General features: G+C 42.3%; 1 protein-coding gene across 9 annotated transcripts in view; it reads left to right on the plus strand.

Annotated features, from left to right (window-relative positions):
* Nucleotides 1-23,818, plus strand: part of NR5A2 (nuclear receptor subfamily 5 group A member 2) — a 172,302-nt gene extending 148,484 nt beyond the window's left edge. For all 9 annotated transcript variants that reach the window (XM_006155441.3, XM_006155443.2, XM_006155442.3 and 6 more), the window contains one exon: nucleotides 20,817-23,818. In XM_006155441.3, coding sequence (XP_006155503.1) covers nucleotides 20,817-21,064 — 248 coding nt within the window. In that variant the 3' untranslated portion in view covers nucleotides 21,065-23,818. The remainder of the gene's footprint in view (nucleotides 1-20,816) is intronic.
* Nucleotides 23,819-24,132: the final 314 nt, after the last annotated feature.

Below are 24,132 nucleotides of genomic sequence, written 5' to 3' on the forward strand. Positions count from 1 at the left end.
TTACCCTCTACGGCCTTGATGGTAGGAGAAAACAGGCCCTGTCCAGCCTCAGTGGGGAACAGAGTCTGGAAACAGGAAGTCACTCCTGGCAGTCTGCACTGTGGCCTGGACTAACAGCAGTTTGAAAAGACAAAAATTTCTTTCAAATGCTGAATTATGAAGGAGTATTGATCATGTGGGTAGAAATACCTAAAAGACTATATCTTTTGTCTTCTAGATTAATGCTATAATAGGAAGAACTGTTTCAAGTCAACTATTCTAAATTCAGCATCTTGTCTACTAAATGTACATTTATGTTTTCAAATATTTCCTTTTTTTTCCCCTTCTTGTAGAGAGAATCTCTTAGAAAGTCGATAAGAAATTTGTACACTACCAAAACAGAAAGTTGAACTGACTTGGGCTCTTAGCCACACTCATACAAAATAATATTTTAATTGGCTAAGCTAATATTTGATCCAAGTTCATAAAAGTTTGAAATCAAATAATTAAATGCAAATACAGTCTTCATCCCAAAGACGCTAAGAATGCCTTTAAGCTAATATTTTTAACAAGAACTGTTCGAAGCACTCTCTTGTAAATTTTATCATACCTGAGGCAGTTTTCCTCATTCGATTAGCTGGAAAGCTGAATTTATCCCGAGGCAAAGCAGACATCGAGCCCAGGCGAAATTCAACAACCAGAGCTGAAATTCAGCTTAATATATCCCCACCTGGATCCGCCTGTTTAATTCTCTTTCATATAACGTTGGTTTATTCATAGTCCTGACTCGCCACCTGAGCAAACTGAACCTCATATCTTATTCTAAGAAAATAAGAAAACTCTGCAGAAACCACAAAAGTTCCTGAATGGAAATCAAATGCGAACTTAGGGTTCAAAAACAGCTTCAGGACGTGACTGCAAGAATGGCTCGAAGGGTTGTCTCTGAGGTGCTTTTTGCGACTGTGTTCCATGTTCTTTGGTGACAGATGGTTTGATAGCAGGATAAGGACTACCCAGGTCCTGGGGAACTGCCGTTCTGAGCTGCATGCTCGAAGTGCTGACATGCGTATTCTGTATCTAATAGTTTATCAAACATGATACACGCAGACCATGTTAAGTCTGCTTCACACACAACTTTATTTGAAGTTTAGGGACCAGTGAAGAAATGGTCTCATCCTATGCCCCCTTTACATTCTCTTTCCTGGCTCAGAATATTCCACCGATTCCCAGCAAGAGACTTTTTTACGTTCCATGTAATTTAATACCATCTGATATGTAGAGTTTGAAACATGTGATTTGTTTCATGGGCTTAAATCCCCCTCTCCTAGAGCCTTCCTTTCTGATGTTTATTTCAAGGAATTCTGTAAAAGACATTGCAAGTTTGCGTGCAGAGGGAAAGTATGCGTGTTTTACATCAAGTGATGTGGTCCCTTCCACAGCATTTAGCCCCAAAATAGCAGCAAAACAGGCTTTCCTGAAAACGTTCTGATTTCCATTTCAGTGTCTAAGATGGCAAATGATTTTTTTTTTCAAAATGTTTTTTTTTTTCTAATTTTGAGTCAAATTATTTTTCTGGAGATAAATGATAGGAACTGAGTTTGTGTTTGACAATGCTTACGAACTTGACAAGGTAAAGGACTTTACCTTGGCAGAACGGCCTACTGCTGGGACGACTGGCACAGAAAAAGGGCTCCATATATCTTCCTCAAACTCATTTCTCTTGTGTCGCTAAACAGAAAACCCTGAGCCTGCGTGATTTGTAACAAATGGAAGTTTATTTGGCTCACAGTTCTGGAGGATGCAAAGTCCAAGAGTATGAAGCTGGCATGTCACTGGCTTCTGAAACGTCATCCCAACATGAGCGAGAGAAACAGCAGGTCAGCTGCCAGGTGCAGAGAGAGGAACAGGAGGAGGAAACAACAGACTTTTGCACTTTCTCGGTTGGCAGTTCCCATGCTCACAACAAATTGGATGTTGTGTTCCCTTAAAGCCCCACCTTTTAAAGGTCTCATCACCCTCCAAGGCCATTTCACGGGGGACCAAGCTTCCAGAACATGAACCTTTATAGGAAGAACTGTTTCAAGTCAACTATTCTAAATTCAGCATCTTGTCTACTAAATGTACATTTATGTTTTCAAATATTTCCTTTTTTTTCCCCTTCTTGTAGAGAGAATCTCTTAGAAAGTCGATAAGAAATTTGTACACTACCAAAACAGAAAGTTGAACTGACTTGGGCTCTTAGCCACACTCATACAAAATAATATTTTAATTGGCTAAGCTAATATTTGATCCAAGTTCATAAAAGTTTGAAATCAAATAATTAAATGCAAATACAGTCTTCATCCCAAAGACGCTAAGAATGCCTTTAAGCTAATATTTTTAACAAGAACTGTTCGAAGCACTCTCTTGTAAATTTTATCATACCTGAGGCAGTTTTCCTCATTCGATTAGCTGGAAAGCTGAATTTATCCCGAGGCAAAGCAGACATCGAGCCCAGGCGAAATTCAACAACCAGAGCTGAAATTCAGCTTAATATATCCCCACCTGGATCCGCCTGTTTAATTCTCTTTCATATAACGTTGGTTTATTCATAGTCCTGACTCGCCACCTGAGCAAACTGAACCTCATATCTTATTCTAAGAAAATAAGAAAACTCTGCAGAAACCACAAAAGTTCCTGAATGGAAATCAAATGCGAACTTAGGGTTCAAAAACAGCTTCAGGACGTGACTGCAAGAATGGCTCGAAGGGTTGTCTCTGAGGTGCTTTTTGCGACTGTGTTCCATGTTCTTTGGTGACAGATGGTTTGATAGCAGGATAAGGACTACCCAGGTCCTGGGGAGCTGCCGTTCTGAGCTGCATGCTCGAAGTGCTGACATGCGTATTCTGTATCTAATAGTTTATCAAACATGATACACGCAGACCATGTTAAGTCTGCTTCACACACAACTTTATTTGAAGTTTAGGGACCAGTGAAGAAATGGTCTCATCCTATGCCCCCTTTACATTCTCTTTCCTGGCTCAGAATATTCCACCGATTCCCAGCAAGAGACTTTTTTACGTTCCATGTAATTTAATACCATCTGATATGTAGAGTTTGAAACATGTGATTTGTTTCATGGGCTTAAATCCCCCTCTCCTAGAGCCTTCCTTTCTGATGTTTATTTCAAGGAATTCTGTAAAAGACATTGCAAGTTTGCGTGCAGAGGGAAAGTATGCGTGTTTTACATCAAGTGATGTGGTCCCTTCCACAGCATTTAGCCCCAAAATAGCAGCAAAACAGGCTTTCCTGAAAACGTTCTGATTTCCATTTCAGTGTCTAAGATGGCAAATGATTTTTTTTTTCAAAATGTTTTTTTTTTTTCTAATTTTGAGTCAAATTATTTTTCTGGAGATAAATGATAGGAACTGAGTTTGTGTTTGACAATGCTTACGAACTTGACAAGGTAAAGGACTTTACCTTGGCAGAACGGCCTACTGCTGGGACGACTGGCACAGAAAAAGGGCTCCATATATCTTCCTCAAACTCATTTCTCTTGTGTCGCTAAACAGAAAAACCTGAGCCTGCGTGATTTGTAACAAATGGAAGTTTATTTGGCTCACAGTTCTGGAGGATGCAAAGTCCAAGAGTATGAAGCTGGCATGTCACTGGCTTCTGAAACGTCATCCCAACATGAGCGAGAGAAACAGCAGGTCAGCTGCCAGGTGCAGAGAGAGGAACAGGAGGAGGAAACAACAGACTTTTGCACTTTCTCGGTTGGCAGTTCCCATGCTCACAACAAATTGGATGTTGTGTTCCCTTAAAGCCCCACCTTTTAAAGGTCTCATCACCCTCCAAGGCCATTTCACGGGGGACCAAGCTTCCAGAACATGAACCTTTGGTGGACAAACCATTCTGCAATCCATATAGCATTCATTATATTCATGAGAGTTTAATATATGAGTAGCAAATTAAATTAGCAAGTCTAATAATACCTTCATCGAGTGTCTTACGGTACTATACTTGCGCTGTGTGGGGAATAAAAACCATGGACGACATCTCTGTCTCTTGGGGGAATCGTAGCTGGTAGGAGAGGCAAGGCAGAAACCCACGGTCTAGGGTGCAAGAAAAGCTTGACAAAAGGTGCAACTGGAGGTATTCAGATTTTCCAGTCGTAAGTCAGGGGGACGAGTGGAGTATGAAATAGGAGTGAAAATACGTTCTTTTATTTGGCAGATGAGAAATGGGTCCCCGCTTTGGCCAGGGTAAACGTGAACCCAGTAGTCATCTCTGTGCTTGCAGTCAACAATGGCATAACTACGCAATACCCCACGCCCCATGTGAGGGGCAGGTGGAAAGCGCTGTCTAGATTCAGGGCAGTTTCCCGGAGGTGATGGTGCCAGTGCTAAGGCCTGTGAGGTCGGAAGCAGTTCTCCAAATAAAGACTGGGGAAACGGTCCCAGACAGAGGGACCAGTATTGGCCTGAGTACATTCAAGGAACTAAGGTTGAAGCGTGCTGGGAAATAAATGTGTTTAATTGTAACCCAGGGCAGTGGAGAGCCAGTGAAGGGTGTCATCACACTCACATTTGCAGATATGACTTGGGCTGCCGTGAGGGAACAGCGTTCGAGGCAGGCAATGTGGGTGGAACCGAGAGCAGAAGGTAGTTGCGGTAATAGAGACATTATGATGGTGATGGAGAGTAAGGACAGATTCAGGGCCAGCCTGGAGCCTGCTGGTAAGAGAAGCAGGATCACACTAGCCAACCATGCAGTTCGAGTCCTGGCCCCGTCAGTTTGAAAAACATGCTGAGCACAAACAGGTGTGGCCCAAATCCCAAAATGAGGGAGAAATAGAGGAGACGGGACTGTGGCATGACCACTTTCTTCCTCGTCCTCTTCCTCTTTCTTTGTTCTTCTGTCCCTCTCTGGCAAGCTACAGGCTCTGACAAAATTAAACACACACACACGCGCGCACACACACACACACACACGAACATAGCAGATACAGCAGGACTTGGTGATGACTGGACTGGAAAGGAAGAGGAGAGAGAGGAGTTATGAATAAGTCGAGGTCTCTGGCTTGTGCTCCTGGATAGACAGGGGGTAATCGGACGGTTATTGGTTCAGTAACTGGCATAGCAAAAGCAAGAGAAGGCGAGTGCTTAGAACAATGAAGGGATTGAGCTGAATTTTGGACACCGTGAGCCCGCAATGCCCCGTAGCCTCTGGGTGAGCAGTTGAGCAGAGAGAGCCTACTGCAGTCCTGCTGCAGCACTTTCCACAAAGGACAACAGACAGGCCTGGCCCTAGAAAGAACTCTGCCAGAGTTCCAGTTTGAATCTGGTTCCTAAGAACGTCCAATACGTAATGGCGTTTAAGCATTTACAAGCGGTTATAAAGCAATTCTATGTGAAACGGCAATGAAAATCTGCCACAAATAATCGCAAGGAGAAAACTTTGGTTTAAGGCCAAGCATATTTAATTAAGGAATGTATTTACTGAGGCTCTTCTTTGTGCTGGGCACAGGCAGGGTCTTCAGGATACGGCCGCAATTAGGAGGAAGCCTCTGCCCTCCCAGCTTTCTTCCTAGTGGGGGGTAACAGGAGACCAGACAGACATATGTAAGTCGGTCAGTCAAAAACAATAAAAAGAACATGTAGTTTAGGGATACAAGAAGAAACACAAAATGCCGGGGTGTGGTCACTCTGGAGCATAGAAATTCCTGCACGGGAAGAACTCTGTTACATTATGCTCACAAACGGGCCAGCCTTGGGACTGAAAGGTAAAGAGGAGTCGGATCCCACATGGCCGATCATGGTTCAAATCTTGGTCCCAAGGGCTTGGGAAACACACTGGGTACACACGTGTGTGCGTGCCCAAAATCCTGACAGGGGAAATGAAAGAGAAGGGGTCGTGACACGAACACTCCCTGTGAAGGGGTTGCTTTCTCCCTTTCTGGGTCGCTCTTTGTCGAGTGTACATGTCCCCTGTGATTAAAAAAGTCATACGTACACGACATTTTTAAACTTTCAATTATAGCAAGATACAGTACAAAGTTACCGTCTTAATTTTTCACTGGGTTTTAAAATTTTTATTGCATAGTAATCTTTATCTTTGTTTTGTTTTTAAAGCAAACTTGACATTTTGCTCACCAGGAAATCAAGTAACATGAACAGGGCTCTTCCTCTCCTTCCACAGCGACTCTCCCAGGATCAATATTCCACATCAGAGGGGTCCAGGTTACTCCTGGGGAAATTATGTTGCCCCATCATTTTCACCCGGAGCCCTTAGTCCACGTTAGGATTCAGGCTCGGCATCCCACTGGTCGGATGAATGTACAATGACAGGCACCCACTGGTAGAGGGTCACACCCAGCATTCTCTCTGCTGAGAAATCCCTGGGCTCTACCCGTATATCCCTCCCTCCACTTAGCCCCTGGTGAGCACCCATCTCTTCTACTGTCTTTGCATGTTTGCCTTTTTCAGAATATATAGTTGGAAGCATGCAGTATATAGCTTTTTGAACTGCTTTCTTTCACTTAGTTACTAGAGGTTCTTCCATGTCTTCTTTTGTCTGGGTGGCTCCTTTCTTTTTAGCTTTGAATAATAATTCCTCTGTCTAGACCTCAGTGCATTTGTGCATTCACTTGATAAAGGACTCTTGGCTCCTTCTAAGTTTTGACAGTTAGGAATAAATTCTGTAAATATCCATTGCATGCATTTGTGTGGACAGAAATATTTTTCTTAGCCATTTAAAAATCTCAGGGCCACGTAGTGGTTAAGGCACTGGACTCCCATATGGTTAACTGTAATTTGAGTCCAGGACCTGGCAGCTTGCTTCCTCACCTTTTCTCTCTCTCTCCTGTGAATACACATGCCCTATAGCGAATTAAAATAATAATAATAATAATAAAAACATTCTTTCAAAAAATATACAATTCCGCAGGATTATATTTGTTTACATTGTTGTGTAACAAATCTGTCCAATTTTGATCTTGTAGAACAAACATTTTTTTGAAATTGCCAGAGGATATGTGTGCTTGCAGGACCGATGGTTGGGGGAGGAGTAAGAAGGCACCCCCATGGGGACGGTCACCACAGTCTCTTCCCTATTTCTCCCTTTTTTCCAGCTTGGGGCAGGCACGCACGTGCACTGAGCCTGTTTCTCAAGCCCCCAGTCCGGAGTTGACCATGTGGGATTTAGCCACCACACCACAGGCTGGCCTTGAAACTCTATATATTTCTTTTTACTTTTAATAATAGCCAGTGGACATGTACACTCACCCGAGAGGAGAAAGCACCTCCAAATGTGTGTGGTCACATTGCAGTTCTTTCTCCTTGGATTCTGGAAGTGCCTGGCATGTTTTTCAAACTGCTGGGGCGGGGGTTTGAACCTTGGTTGGCCCCATGGGATATGGCTTTCTATGCACAGTACTTATTTGCTGCATTACTGGTCCAGCCCCTGAAACTATCTTTATTAAACACCAAACCCTGTTCCCTGCTCCCTCCAGCCCCTGCCAACCCCCTTCTACTGTCTGTGTCTGTGAACTGGACAACCCTGGTTACCGCACAAATGTGGACTCACACCATTTTTGTGATTGGCTTATCTTTCTTAGCTTAGCATCCTCCCCATTCGCCCACTGTGGCCTGTGCCGGAATTGCCCTCCATTTTAAGGCTGAAACCGCATCCCCTTCTGTCTGCATGTGCTGCAGTTAGCGTGGACACCTGTGTGGACATGCCCCCTTTCGTTTCTGCCTTCAGCTGCCGATGGACTCCGGAGTCGCTTCTTCCTTCTGGCTATTACAGGTGCCGCTGTGATGCACAGGAGTGTATGGATGCTGCTTCTCTGTTTTATATTTTAAAAGACATTTTTAAAGAAAAATAAGAGTGAGCGACCAGCAGTTGGTGTAATGGCTATGTCGCTGGACTCCCATGTAGTTTCCTGTGGTTCAAGTCCTGGACCCAGTGGCTTAAATTCACGCTGGGTGCATGTGCGTGCATGCCCAAGATCCCAAGAGGAGAATGGAGGAGAAGGGATTGTGGTGTGGCCATCCCCCCTGCGGGGTGATTTCTCGCTTTCTGTCTCTCTCTTTTTGGTGAGCACACATGCCCTATAGCAAAACAAAACCTCTCCAAAAAAAGAAAAATAAGAGTGGAGAGCGAGTGAGTAAGAGTGACACAACTCTTTTTTAGAGAGAGTGGTCAGTCTTGCCTTCTCTGAGGAGGTACCTGGAGTGAACTGAGGCAGTGAGGCCCACACAGCTGTGGGAGGCCCTTCCAGAAGGACAGACTAGCAGAGACACGGGCAGAACAAGCGTGCCGTGTTAAAGCAGCAGCAAGAAAGACCAGGCAACAGAGTGAGGCAAAGAGGTGCCTCGAGGGTAAGACTCAGAGCGGATTTTATTCTGAGAAGGAAATGCGTTTAAACACAAAATATGGTTGCAGTCAAAATATTTAAATGGCGCCCTTTGTATTTGATTCTGTGTTTTTTGTACTGATGGGAAAGATCCTGATGTGTCCTAGCACACAGGAGCTAGCTTGGGGACTTTCCATTTGTACATCCGAAAGCTGTTTGGTTTCTGTAAACGAGGAGACCCTTGTTTTTTGTGCCATAGAGAGTGAGTGCAGCATGAGGCAGAGAAGAGCACCCTCCGCTGGGTCTGGTCACACTGTGCTCCCTTTTCTCCAGTCCTCCCACCCGCCAGGTCCTGGGTAAATGCACAGGCACCTCTCAGGCCTTCCGACTGACAGTGTGAACTGCTGTTGGCTTGTGGTTTCCAGCCCTGCAGTGCAGGACACCGCGGACCAACTGCACCGCAGAGGCTGGGCCAGAGGGGACCACTTTACTGTAAATGAACGCAGTTGTCATTTTTATGGTACACTGTGTCATTTCACAGCCATCAGCTAAGCAAAAGTTTGAAACAGTAATTCAGATGGAAAACCATCTTGGAGAACTGAAGTAACATCCAGTTTGGAGACAGAGTGGGTGATGGGTCAGTGGCGAGCTGTGTGTGTGCTGTTTGTGACCACGTGAATCCAGCGTTGTCCAGTTGTCTGTAGAGTATTAGGGTGTGAGTGCAATGGAGGTCTTCAACAGTTAGCATTCCCAGGTGAGGAAACTCGAACTGCAAAGTCGTGAACTGCTCGTGACCTCAGTTAGACGAGACTCAAAATCAAGATGTTTAGTGAAGGGTATTCTTCATGGGAAAATAATTCTGCTGTTTCCTCTTGGGAATTACTTTCTTTGACCAAAAACTGTCATAGGTTCAGACATGATTGCAGTTATTTTTTTTCTTTTATAGAGATTTTTTTCTATAGAACATGTGTGCATGCTAGACACACACACACCCACAGAGAGAGAAAGAGAGACAGAGAGAGAGAGAAATCATTCCCCCAGGGGAACGGTCATGCCGCATTCCCTCCTCCTCCATTCTCTCGGGATTTTGGGCATGCATGCACACACACCTGCTTCAAGCTGCTGTGTCCAGGACTCGAAGCCCAAAGGCCATGTGGGAATCCAGTGCCTTAACCACTATGCCACCTGCTAGTCCTAACTGCAGTTTTCTTACACAATAGTATTTTCTGAGCTTGGACTTTTGTGGGGCACTGGATCAGTAGCAGTTTGGGCAGAGTACCTACTATGTGCATATTGTGGAAAGCAGGCTTCAAAATGAATAAAAACAGCAGAAAGTCTTTAATACTTAGTCATGTTTTCTTGAATTTTCTGTGTGATTGAGAATGGGATAAATTTATAAGTATGCTTGCTGCCTCCTATTAATTTTGGAACACTGCAACATCAAAGATTCTGTTTTGTCTGTGAAACCTCATGGCAGGGAGAATGATCAGAGGGCTGTTTAGAAGACACCTTCCAGCTGGGTATCAGAGGCAAGCAAACCCGCCAACATTTATCTGTAAGAGGAGGAGGAAAGCAATGCCTTCTGAGTACTTAATAAACACGTTTTTAATAGTTGACTCATACTTAAGGTATCATTTTACTTTTTAAAAAGAATTATTTAATTTTATTTATTGCTATTTTTATTAAATTCACCAGAAAGAGATAAAGAGGGAAAGTGAGAAAGTAAGCTGCTGGGTCCAAGACTCGAACTGTGGTCAGCCATGTGGGAGTCCAGCACCTTAACCACCACACCAACCTACATTTAAGCGGTCTCAAGAAATAGTTATTGGGACCAGCGGGTGGCATAATGGTTACGTCACTGGACTCCCATGAAGTTGACCGTGGTTCAAGCCCCAGACCTGGTAGCTTAAAACTCATGCCAGGTGCATGTGCGTGTGTGCCCAAAATCCCGAGAGGAAAATGGAGGAGAAGGAATTGCAACATGGCCATCCCCCCAGGGGGTGATTTCTTGTTTTCTGTGTCTCTGTCTCTCTGGCAAGCACGTATACCCTATAGTAAAAACCTCTCTTAAAAAAATAAAAGATGTAAGAGTTCTTTCCCCCTGTTTTGCAGATGGAAAACAGGCTAACAGGGTTGGAGTGACTTAACTGATGGGAAAGATCCTGATGTGTCCTAGCACACAGGAGCTAGCTTGGGGACTTTCCATTTGTACATCCGAAAGCTGTTTGGTTTCTGTAAACGAGGAGACCCTTGTTTTTTGTGCCATAGAGAGTGAGTGCAGCATGAGGCAGAGAAGAGCACCCTCCGCTGGGTCTGGTCACACTGTGCTCCCTTTTCTCCAGTCCTCCCACCCGCCAGGTCCTGGGTAAATGCACAGGCACCTCTCAGGCCTTCCGACTGACAGTGTGAACTGCTGTTGGCTTGTGGTTTCCAGCCCTGCAGTGCAGGACACCGCGGACCAACTGCACCGCAGAGGCTGGGCCAGAGGGGACCACTTTACTGTAAATGAACGCAGTTGTCATTTTTATGGTACACTGTGTCATTTCACAGCCATCAGCTAAGCAAAAGTTTGAAACAGTAATTCAGATGGAAAACCATCTTGGAGAACTGAAGTAACATCCAGTTTGGAGACAGAGTGGGTGATGGGTCAGTGGCGAGCTGTGTGTGTGCTGTTTGTGACCACGTGAATCCAGCGTTGTCCAGTTGTCTGTAGAGTATTAGGGTGTGAGTGCAATGGAGGTCTTCAACAGTTAGCATTCCCAGGTGAGGAAACTCGAACTGCAAAGTCGTGAACTGCTCGTGACCTCAGTTAGACGAGACTCAAAATCAAGATGTTTAGTGAAGGGTATTCTTCATGGGAAAATAATTCTGCTGTTTCCTCTTGGGAATTACTTTCTTTGACCAAAAACTGTCATAGGTTCAGACATGATTGCAGTTATTTTTTTTCTTTTATAGAGATTTTTTTCTATAGAACATGTGTGCATGCTAGACACACACACACCCACAGAGAGAGAAAGAGAGACAGAGAGAGAGAGAAATCATTCCCCCAGGGGAACGGTCATGCCGCATTCCCTCCTCCTCCATTCTCTCGGGATTTTGGGCATGCATGCACACACACCTGCTTCAAGCTGCTGTGTCCAGGACTCGAAGCCCAAAGGCCATGTGGGAATCCAGTGCCTTAACCACTATGCCACCTGCTAGTCCTAACTGCAGTTTTCTTACACAATAGTATTTTCTGAGCTTGGACTTTTGTGGGGCACTGGATCAGTAGCAGTTTGGGCAGAGTACCTACTATGTGCATATTGTGGAAAGCAGGCTTCAAAATGAATAAAAACAGCAGAAAGTCTTTAATACTTAGTCATGTTTTCTTGAATTTTCTGTGTGATTGAGAATGGGATAAATTTATAAGTATGCTTGCTGCCTCCTATTAATTTTGGAACACTGCAACATCAAAGATTCTGTTTTGTCTGTGAAACCTCATGGCAGGGAGAATGATCAGAGGGCTGTTTAGAAGACACCTTCCAGCTGGGTATCAGAGGCAAGCAAACCCGCCAACATTTATCTGTAAGAGGAGGAGGAAAGCAATGCCTTCTGAGTACTTAATAAACACGTTTTTAATAGTTGACTCATACTTAAGGTATCATTTTACTTTTTAAAAAGAATTATTTAATTTTATTTATTGCTATTTTTATTAAATTCACCAGAAAGAGATAAAGAGGGAAAGTGAGAAAGTAAGCTGCTGGGTCCAAGACTCGAACTGTGGTCAGCCATGTGGGAGTCCAGCACCTTAACCACCACACCAACCTACATTTAAGCGGTCTCAAGAAATAGTTATTGGGACCAGCGGGTGGCATAATGGTTACGTCACTGGACTCCCATGAAGTTGACCGTGGTTCAAGCCCCAGACCTGGTAGCTTAAAACTCATGCCAGGTGCATGTGCGTGTGTGCCCAAAATCCCGAGAGGAAAATGGAGGAGAAGGAATTGCAACATGGCCATCCCCCCAGGGGGTGATTTCTTGTTTTCTGTGTCTCTGTCTCTCTGGCAAGCACGTATACCCTATAGTAAAAACCTCTCTTAAAAAAATAAAAGATGTAAGAGTTCTTTCCCCCTGTTTTGCAGATGGAAAACAGGCTAACAGGGTTGGAGTGACTTACTCAAGTGGGCTGGTCATTGGACTGGATTTGACCACCATTCCCACTGAATATGAGTATTAAACCAGAAAATCAATGCTTTTCAAATTTTTTAATCAGTGGGAATCTTTTTTCTAAAGCTCATATTTAAAGAAGGCAACTTAGAGAAACTGTGTGACTTAGCTTGGCACCTCTAAGTCCAAATGGAAAAAGAAGAGGAAAAGATTGCCCGGGAAGCCCCCACGAAGGCAGGTACTTACCATGACCTGTGACATTTAAGAGGTTAAAGTTCCTTCAGAATCAAAGATCAAAATGTGTTACATTCCAAAATAAATGTCAGTAGTACATGATTGCATTCAAATTCTCCGAAAACTGTTCATTCCCGTGTAATGAGACCCTTCAGAAACTGAATTACTGTATTAACTAGCACATACTATTCTCCACGTCCAGCAGGTGACAGAAACTTGCGGGTGACACAGGGAGCAGCAGTAGTATGACTTGAAGTGATTAACCCTGAAGGCTTCCGGTCCCTGCCCTGCCAGTGGGAACTCTATGATGCAGACCTGTTCAGAAAGGCAGGAGCAGCTTCCTACTAGCACTGAAACCCTGGGCGAGTTACTCAACCCTCTAAGGCTCAGTTTTTTCACCTGGAAAATGAGAATAACAATACCTTCTCCATGGGGCCAGCTGGTAGCATGGTGGTTAACACACTGGACTCTCACATGGCCAACCAAGATTCAAGTCCTGGATCTGGTGACTTGCTTTTTCTCTCTCTCTCTCTCTCTGGTGAATGTGTGCAAAATTAACATAATAATAAAACATAATAAATAAAATTAAATCATTTTAAATAATATCCTCCCCATAAAATTCTCTTTTTTAAATTAAATTGTACTTATTATTTTTTTAATCTTTTATAGGGTACACACACTCACCAGAAAGAGACAGAGAGAGAGGGAAAGTAGGAAAGCAAGCAGCCAGGCCTGGAACGCCAGCCATGGTCAGCTGTGGGGTCCAGTGCCTTAACTACCACACTACCTGCTGGCCCACCCATAAGATTCTTAAGAGGATTAAGTCAGAAAACGAATAGGAAATGCTTTGCACATTGATTGTTGTTTGGTCAATGTTCCTTCTTCCCTTGTCCCCTGGGTCTGACTAACTTTGAGATCTTAGAAAAGCCATTTAATCTCTGAGTCTTAATTTCATAATACCCATAATACTTTCTCATGGCGGGACCTTATATAGGTTAACATTCTCCAGAATCCCACCTCTAGGTTTATTCTCTTCTACACATTCTCACTGACTCCTGGGCTTTATCCATCACCTGACTTTGGTTTCTAAATCTAGACCACCAGCCCAGGTTGTTAAGGTCTAGCCATCTCCTGGACATGTCCTCGACATGACTGTGCCTAGACTCCAATTTTGCTGCTCAGAGCTGCACTTCCTCCTCTTGCCTTGGTGACGGTCACCACCTTCCTCCCTTGGCAGATAGCTAGCTAGACCCCATCCAGCTCCTCCCCTCTCCTCCTATCTATAAATCCAGGGTAAACAAGCTCTATTGTGTCAACTGCCTTGTTGCCACCATGTTTCTCTCCTGTATTCCTGTGACAACCTCCACTGTACCCCCAAGAGCCTCCTCCTCCTCCCTTCGCCACACTTCCAGCAGACTGCTTCATCTTACTCTTGTCCTTGAGCCCCAGGTTAGGTGCCTATATCCTCTGTGACCCCAAGGTGCCCATGGCTTGTATCACATTAAACAAGCTGCTTGACATAGAAACTGTCTTTTATTCCCCTATCTTCAACACCTGGCCCAAGGCTGTCAGACAACTGCTGAAGTAATGAATGAGTCCATACCTTGTGTGTACATGAAGGTATGAAATAATGAAGCACAAAGCACCAGTTGTAAGGATATGTTATTTCTCCATCCCTAAGTAGTACCTATGCTTTAAAAATTTTTTTATTATTTTGAAATTTGCTATGGGACATGCACACTCACCAAAGGCAGAAAGAGAAGAGAGAGAGAGAGAGAAAGTGAGAACACAAGCCACCAGGTCTGGGATTCAAACCACAGTCAGCCATGTGGGAGTCCAGTGCCTTAACCACCATGCTATCTGTTGGCCGTAGTAGCGCCTACACTGTATGTCCACAGTTTGCACACAGCTTATGCCAAGGGATGCGTTGTCTTATTTGTGCATGGAAGCATTAGATTGTATGTTCTGTTGGGTTGTTAGAAAAGTCATGACATATTTTTGCATGCAAAACAGAAAAATATGTCATAACTTTTCTGACCATGTAACTTTTCCAACCACCCAATAGTTGGTAAAAAATAGCTCATGGGCTAATAAACATGCTTATTATGAAGAAACTGTGCACAGATTTCCGAAAAGGTTTGCACTAAGATGAATGCTTGCTTTATATTTTTCCACAAACTTTTTAAAGTCCCCTGGTTTATACACACCTACTGCTGTAAGGGACTTGCACCAGCACCCAAAGTCTCCTACCCTTCCAACCCCTAAATGGCCCTCGCTTATTTTCTGCAGTGAATTCAAGTAACATGTTGCTCTCTAACTTCTGAAATTTTTTACAAAATTATTTCAATGGTTCAAATTTTGCCCCTTTAACAAATGATTCAAACACTTCCTTTCCTTACAGAAAATTCATTTCTTTTCCTCTTCTGTGGTTTATTCAAGGAAAGGGCCTGCTGGAGACAAATTGTGTGACAATTTTTATAGGAAATGCTTTTCAAAGAAGCATTTCCTAGGTGCAATAGCTAGTGCCTCTTTTTCTACAGCTTTGTGTCTTTTAAAAGACTAGATGGTATTTTTTTTCCACTTGCAGAAAATTAACAAAGATAATTATCTTCTCAGCAAAAGACAACACGCTCCATTGGAGCCTTCCAGTCTCCCAGCCCCCTTGCTCAGGAAAGGACTCATCTCTGAAAAGGCAGGCAGGTTTCCAGTCTGTGCCGCTGTGGTGGTTACCAGGAAGGCAGAGATAAGTATCTTCATCTTCAGAGAGTGCCCGAGTGCTGTGTTGGGCTGAAGAGTCAGCGCTGTAATATATTCAAGAAGACCTAAGGGTTTACTTTCCAATAAGGGTGGAAAAAAAATCTGAGCACCCCACTGTGAGCTTATCATGGTGCTGCTTCATATAAAAAGTTGGTAATTAGTCCCTGAGTGAATAAAGTAGAATAGATGATAAGAGACTGATACTTAGAGGAGAAGCACAAAAACGCTCTTGCCAGTCATCAAAATTTAAAGGCAATCGAGAAAGGATTGGGGATGCCTCTGTCTGTTTACCTTCAATTTCCAACTCCGAATATGTAATGATAGGGTTCATTAACTAGTATCTTAAAATTGTATTAAAATGAAGCTTATATAAATTTCAAAGAAGCTCACAAAGTGCCAAATGCAGGCAACTTGGAAATCCAGCATAAAATGCCACACCTCAAAAGAACTGGTGAGAATTGTGGTCTCATTCCCCTGTCCTGCCAGCTGGGGGTGGGGAGGAGTCTCTTGCCACAATCCTGATACTGTGCAGTACTATTTAATCGCAAATGGGAAGACTCAGAAACATATTTCTGAGAACCCCAGAACATGCTGTCATTTATCCAGGTTTTATTTACTCATATAATTTAATATCAGTTTACTTGTGAATTTCTGGAGTTGCCGATTCCTGCAATAGATAAGACTCCCAAGTGTGTTGGCTACCATTCATTACTTACGGTGGAATGGGGCTTGATTTGTAGGAGGGAATTCTTGAAGATTTTAACTTCTGTTTAAATGAAACTCAGGTTAAGATTTTATGAAAGTGCATGAATTGGCATACAAGCTAATTTTATGAATATGTGGTGAGAACATGCTTAAAGTTCTGTATGTACTCTTACAGAGTCAATACGAGTGAACCACATAGGGAGGAAATTGCAAGTCATCCAGGAGGTGGTGTCATAGATATGTTGGCCCCTGTCTTCATTGTCTGGGTCCTTGTGAATTCTCTCTGTGACCTATCTCGACTACTGTGGCAAACCCAAGGTCTACCTGTCTGGACTGAGATTCAACAGAACCCCAGAGACTGAGTCCACATCCAATGAGGGTGTAGGCACATTTCTCTTACATGAGAACTGACCAGTGAAAACCCTCATTTGTAAAACATGTACATTGACCGAATTACTCAGATCACTAAAGGCCTTCCCCACAGGACTCTTTAAATAGAAAATTCTGTTACACTTTAAATATTGAGTCGTCTGGAAAGTCATGATGCATTTTACATAGAAAAACATAGAAAAATACATCATGATTTTTCCAACAACCCAATATTTTATATTAGCAATTTTGTGTATAATCACATCTCATACATCTTTTTTTTTTAAAGAGGTTTTTTGTTTTGTTTTGTTTTTGCTGTAGGGTATGTGCACTCGCCAGAGAGACAGAGACAGACAGGAAGTGAAAAATCACCCCCAGGGGGATGGCCATGCCACAATCCCTTCTCCTCCATTCTCCTCTCAGGATCTTGGGCATGCACGCACACACAGCCAGAGTTTTAAGCCACCAGATCTGGGACTCAAGCTGGGTCAACTACGTGAGAGTCCAGCAATGTAACCATTGCACCACCTGCTAGTCCCAATCAGTTTCTTTTTAAGAGTTATTTAATTTTATTTATCACTATTATTATTTTTTAAATTGGCTACAGGGCATGCATACTCACCAGAGAGAGAGAGAAGAAAAGTAAGAAAGCAAGCCACCAAGTCTGGGACTCCAACTGCAGTCAGCCATGTTGAAGTCCAACACCCTTACCACCATGCCACCTGCTGGCCCCTGAACATTAGTTTCTTACAAGCCAATTTTCTTTTTCTAATAAGATAATGTAACCTGTCATTTTACAGTTGTATTAATCTGAGACAGACACCCCCAACTATGTGAAGCTAGTAGTCACTTGTGTATTCTCTGAGGACATCTTCATGAATGTGTCGTCCTTGCTGCAGGCAGGTTAGAGTCCTCATGGAGAAACGGACAGTCAATAAACCAAGCTGACCCAGAGGCCAAGGTGGAGCAACTATTTGATTTAAATAACACAATCCAAATTTATTTATTTTCTTCCTGCTTCTAACCTTATTTCTTAACTATCAACATTGCCATTACCTCTACAGACATCCACATGCTACATTCATTCATCAAGTAAGTATCCTTGGAGCAAGTAGCATCCCCAGTTTTCTTATACTTAGTGGTAAAACCATCAAGGTAACATAATGGAATAATCAGTTCAGTTCTGTGAATTCGTCTTTGATGACTTTTAGAGAAAAATTATAGAGTTGGCTAAAGTACAGGAAACTTGTGTATTTTCCTGCCAGAAGGAAAAGTGCACATAAATTTTCTTTTTTTAATATTTATTTGTATTTGTTATTATTTTTTGAGAGGTTTTTGCTATAGGGTACATGCGCTCACCACAAAGACAGAGAGAGAGAAAGCAAGAAATCACCCCCCAGGGGGGATGGCCACACCACAATCCCTGCTCCTCCATTCTCCTCTCGGGATCTTGGGCATGTACGCACACGCGCCTGGCGTGAGTTTAAGCTACCGGGTCCTGGACTCGAACCACAGTTGACTACGTGGGAGTCCAGCAACATGGCCATTACGCTAACTGCTGGTCCCTGTATTTGTTATTATTTTTAATTTGACAAGAGAAGGAGAGCGAGAAAGTGACAGAGCAAATCACCACATCCGAGACTCGAACCATGGTCAGCCATGTGTCCAGCACCTTAACCACCACACCACTTGCTGGCACCAAGTGCACATATTTTTCAAACTGCCAAGAGAAAGGTGCCAGTGTGTACCAATATTCATAGAAGTTATTCAGCAAATGCTAGATCTGAAGACTTTAAATGGTCATTCTGTGATTAACAAGAAGTGAGCAAACCATGACTTTTTTTCCCTTAACAAAGTGAAATATGTCACAGAAAAATCTAGTTCTCAAGAAATACATGTATCATAGAAAAATTAAACAACTTTCTAAAAAAATTGCTATTAATTTATTTTACATTTTATATTGTGCAAATTCTTACATCCTAATTTTTTTGAGTTTTTTGTTTGTTTTTTGTTTGTTTGTTTGTTTTTTTGCTATAGGGCATGTGTGCTTGCTAGAGAGACAAAAAGAAATCACCCTCCAGGGGGGAAGGGCCATGCTGAAATTTCTTCTCCCCCAATCTCGGAATTTGGGCATGTCTACAAATGCACCGGGTGTGGTTTAAGCTACCAGGTCCGGGACTCAAACCACAGTCAGCCACATGAGAGTCTAACACCTTAATCACTATGCCACCTGCTGGTCCCCATCCTCCCTATTAATCTCTATGACTATTATGCTTGTGAGACTATCTTTCATTGTAGCATAAAATACTCCATTTCAAACTTACGTGTAAATCACTGTGACATAACACAGATATTTTTCAGTAGTGTACTGGGATAACAGCGTATTGAAGTATTTCTGATGGCTTACATGTTGTTATTGTGAACTAAGTCTGGACTCATAGCCAAATTTATATTTTTATTTGTTAACTATTTTAAATAAGATAGGTGAAAAGGCTTTAAAAGTGCTTCTTAAAGTGTCACGTGTTTAAAACGTCAAGTGGACACTAATGTGGCCGCCCATTAAAATGCCAGCAGATCTCGCGGGCTCCTCACAGTGTATTAGCGCACATCTGTTCACACGGCTCATTGGAAAAGAACCGGATAGTTTGAGTCAGGCCAGCCTGTGGTGTGGTGACTAAGGCAGCTGGTTCCTGTAAGGGTTAACTACACAGTTTGAATCCCAGACCAGGCAGCTTGAAAATCACACTGGGGCATGTGTGGGTGTGTGCCCCAAGTCCCACGAGGAGAATGGAAGAGAAGGGACTATGGTGTGGCCATCCCCTTGGGGTGTTTTCTCACTTTTCCACCCACCCAGGCAAGCCCACATGCCTTATAGTAAAAAGTTTTTAAAAATTTTTGACTCTTCCATCTCACTTTGGAGTGGAAATGCTGCCCAACCCTCACACTGAGTGTCTCGTAGCCCTAATTCCTCACTGTTTTTAATTTGGGTCAGAGACTTGGGGATAGACGGAGGGAGCGTGTTTAATGCAAAGTTATGGCCCAAATGTAAACACTGAAATCATCCTGAACACATTTCAACAGCAAACCACTTAGAAATAATAAAATGGACTCGTACATATTCGTAGGCTAAGTTTATCAGGCTATACTGCCAAAAATACTGGCTATGAATTACTACAATAATCATTCACTGAATTTAGTACATTTAACTTCTTAGTCTGAGTATAACGTGGTTTTCTTCAGACTCTATTTTTGTCCAATTAAAAAATAAGAGAGGGGGAGGTGGCTGTGTGTGTTTACTTTCTGAGCAGGGGTTTGTGTAAACACACACACATATCTGTGTATTTGTTTCAGAAGCGTCTATATACACAGTGGATAAGACTTGTACAGTTAACATAAATAAACTCCAGAAAAGAAATTCCAATGTACCACGTTCCCGTGCCAGTTCTGTATGCGTGTGTGTCAGTCTGTCTTTTTGATTCCGTGTTTCTTACCGAATATTGATAAGGCCCTTGAGGACAGATGTCTTAAAACAACTAGAAGCTCACCAGGAGGAAGGCAGAATGTCCTGCCCACGTCCACCTTCTCTCTGAGTGACCCAGGACGAGGTTAAAGGGCACCGACCATCCTGCCTTGTGTTCTGCCTAAAGGACAAGGCTTTCATTTGCTAAAGATCATTAGTCACCCAGATATATATTTTAGAACATTCCTAGTAGCGAATATCCCATTGGCAGTCACTGGAGTGTACCAGATGGCTCATTAGCATAGGCGAGACAAGTCAAAGGCTTTCAGAATCATTTAGAAAATGTCAAACAGAAACAAGAACCCTGTCACTTTTTATTAGAATTAACTACATCATACCCTGGACACAGATTTCACCTTGGGTCAGAAAAATTAATACGGAATTATATGAATTGTGTAATATACTGGGTTAAGATAGGTTTTTCTCTAGGGACTCATTTGCTGGCTATATATTATGATCCCTCTACTTGAGGAACCCTCAAACCTTTCTTTTTGTAAGATAGGAAAAGAGTTGACCTTGTTCAGAATCCATTGGTGTCTAATTGATTTGAGGTATATGCAGAATTTCAACAAGACATTCTTCTAAAGCTCTTCTGTGGCCATTTTTCCCAGGAAGCGTGGTGAGTGGGGCTTACTGAATATTCAGTAGTGTATAAAGTATGCTTTATGTCAAGAGGAAAATACTTCCATTAATTGAACACACGGCTTTAGTAAACAGGCACTAAAATGTCATTGAACTGGTGTTGCTTTTTTGTTTTTTTTAACGTAGATGTCAAAAATCTTGAGAACTTCCAACTGGTAGAAGGTGTCCAGGAACAAGTCAACGCTGCCCTGCTGGACTACACTGTGTGTAACTACCCACAGCAAACGGAGAAATTTGGGCAGCTCCTTCTCCGACTCCCCGAAATCCGGGCCATCAGCATGCAGGCTGAAGAATACCTCTACTACAAGCACCTGAATGGGGACGTGCCCTATAACAATCTTCTCATAGAAATGTTGCATGCAAAAAGAGCGTAAGTTACAACCCCTAGGTGCTCTGCTGTCAAAACAAAGAGACTTCGGGGGAGGGGGAAAAAAAACAGGAAGGAAAAAAAAATACTCTGAACTGCTCCAAGCAACACTAATTACAAACTTGGTTTAAAGATGTAAAAAGTCATAATAATCAGATACTTAATAGCAAATAAATGATGTATCAGGGTATTGCAAACTGTGAATCAAAGGCCTCACATCCCCAAGGATTCCATGTAAAAGACATTGTAACAGAGTGGACTGGACTCACAGAAAGATACCCACACTGCGTCAGAGTATACAGATGGACAGAACAGTTCTTGTATATTTAAACTGATCTCCACTATGAAGAAATTTAGGAACTAATTTGTGTCATTCGTTAGGCTTATACAGCTGGGAATTTGAGCTTACACAGTTCCTCTACGGTGAAAGCTGAACTGATAGAATTCTCCAGAAGGCATCAGCTGTACCTACAACAGCCCCCCTCTTCCTTTGAAAGTCCCAGCACCTGTTCCCCAGTGTTCTGGGAATCGCCACATCTGTGCTGAGGACCCGTGTTCCGCCACGCCCAGTGATCGCTCCGCCAAATCATGAGAAAGCCTAATTTTGAATGTCCATGTCTTTGACCTGCAAACAGCGAATAAGAACAGTCTATCAATATGTTAGCTTGCCATTTAAAATACGTTCTGACGTTTGTTTTGTCACGTGGTCATGTTAAAAAAAATAGGCAGTATCTCTCTCCTATCTTATATAAGCATTCATTAATATTAGGGATATGACTACAAACTTTTAAAGCAAATACTCCGTAGCTAAAGCAATTAGACCTATTTCTGCTACTGTTGCTGACATGTGGCCGGCATTGTTGGATTCCATATGAATTTCTGGTCGAAAGGCTTGTTAGGATACATCAGTCTTTTTCATCATTAAGGTTTGTAGTTCATTTAAAAATAACACACTAAACATATCTTGCTGGGACATCAGATAGTTCAGTTCTAAAGAGTTGAAAACGAAACTGAAGCATGTTAAGCTATGCAAAAAGTCAAGAAAGGATGAGCTGATAAATCGATCGAGGTTCATTCTTGTTGCAACCGAACATCCCCTAAACTTGGGATGAAGTGATGAATTTTACAGATGACCTGGAAAGATAATAAAGTCATTCAGATTTTTCCCAAAGGGGAAGAAAGGAAGAGAGTGATACTGACCATTCTAAGTCTTAGACCAAAGTCCGCTATGGAACAAAGAACTACAAACTGTCCAAACAACTCTATCAGTATTATTGATGCGCAATGCCACAGGTATGAGAGTCTTGCCTTACTTCACGATTCTAAAAGGTAGCTGTGCAGAGGTGGATCAACATTTGTTCAAAATGAAGTATTACTACTTTACCATCAAATAAAATAGAGTGTTTACATTCTTTAGGTCCTGGGTGGGGGTGGGGAGGCAACCGTGATATTGCAAAATAGCAAAAGCAGTAATTTCCTTAATGTTATTTTTCTGATTGGTAATTATTTTTAACCGTACGTAATTATTGTATGTCGTGAGACACTAAAATCAAAAACGGGAATCTCATTCAGACTTTAATTTTTTTTTTTGAGATTATCGGCGGCACAATCACTTGTAGAAACTGTAAAAAATAAATAAAGTATCTCCTAGTTCCTTAATTTTTTTCATAAATGTTTCTCGCTTTTGAATAGTTTATTTATATTGTATATCCTAGTTTCGACTGTAGACAATTACGATGCTAATTTATTGTTCCTCGGTTTCGCCTTTGTATAAGATATAGCCAAGACTGAAGAAGCCAAATATACGTGTTTACTGTAGCATGTCTTCAAGTTAGTGGGACACAGTTCAGGGACAGAGAAGGGTCTTCATGAATTCAAATCATTCACTTGATTCAATGTCTGTAAATCTTCATGATTCTGAACTGTAGTTTATTTAATATCTATTGTAAATTATGTGACTTATAGCTTCCTGTTTTCAAGTAAACTTAAGGTGGAGTCTTACCTAGTTTTCCTTTCCAGGCATTGTAAGTTGTATACCAAAGATATTAGTTATTACTTCTGTGTTTGCACAGAGGATTATTTTATTAACCGCCTCTAATACTCCTCCACAGGAAGAGTACATGTTACCTAAGTTGGGCGTCGACTCACAGAATCTCAGTCTCTGCATTAATTCTTGGCTCAAAGGACAAGAGGCACATAACTGATCGGAGCTCTTGTCCAGAGCATTAGAGAGAAGAGCAGATCATTGATCGCCCCAGTTAGAGACCAAGCTGGCCAGAGGACACATGGGTAGGATGGCGTGGTGGCATTTAATGAAACGGTTCCACGGTGCATGTGTCACACATGTGGAGACGATTATGAGATTTAGAGGGTCTTTAACGTTGCAAAATCAAATACACGGAGTTCTTAAAATCCATATTTTCTTATTTTAAAATTAGACTACTCCCCACTGAACATTAAGCCTAAAAAAAAAAAAGAGTCAAATGTTGGTATGTAGTTAACCTGGTCGATTACACCATGAGAACGAAGACAACGCAGAGGGCTACATCCACGCTGCAGGTGACACCGAGGACAAACACGATGCCACCGTCAGCGTCTGCAGTCCAAGATTGGAAATGGAAAGTTCTCTCCTGTTAGCTTTAACTGGTCTGTAACTGGATATTTCCTTGGCAACTGCTTTATCGATTACAGAAATGATTAGTAAAAGCAGACTCAAACAGAAAGGTTTGCGACTTAGCTTGGTTTATTCGAATTGGTCTACGGTTGTAAGCAGACAATCTCTAATGTCTGAATATTTGTATTACACCCCGGGAGCTGCCTGGGATTTGAATCCACGCAATGTTTAGAGTGTGAAGTCGGTTACTTGTTGACGTTTTCTTACTGTATCAGTGAAATACATATTGTCATGTCAGTTCTTGCCAGGAATTTCTCAACAAAATGGAATTTTTTTTTCAGTATTTCAATAAATATTGATATGCCCAGCCTGATCATTTTTAAAAGTTTTTATGTTGTCCTTATTCTATTGAGTAGTAAAACATCTAAGTAATTAAGATATCTGACTAGGAGAGAATTAAA

Source organism: Tupaia chinensis, unplaced genomic scaffold (assembly GCF_000334495.1).
Source record: "Tupaia chinensis unplaced genomic scaffold, TupChi_1.0 Scaffold000453_1, whole genome shotgun sequence".
Taxonomy (NCBI): Eukaryota; Metazoa; Chordata; class Mammalia; order Scandentia; family Tupaiidae; genus Tupaia; species Tupaia belangeri.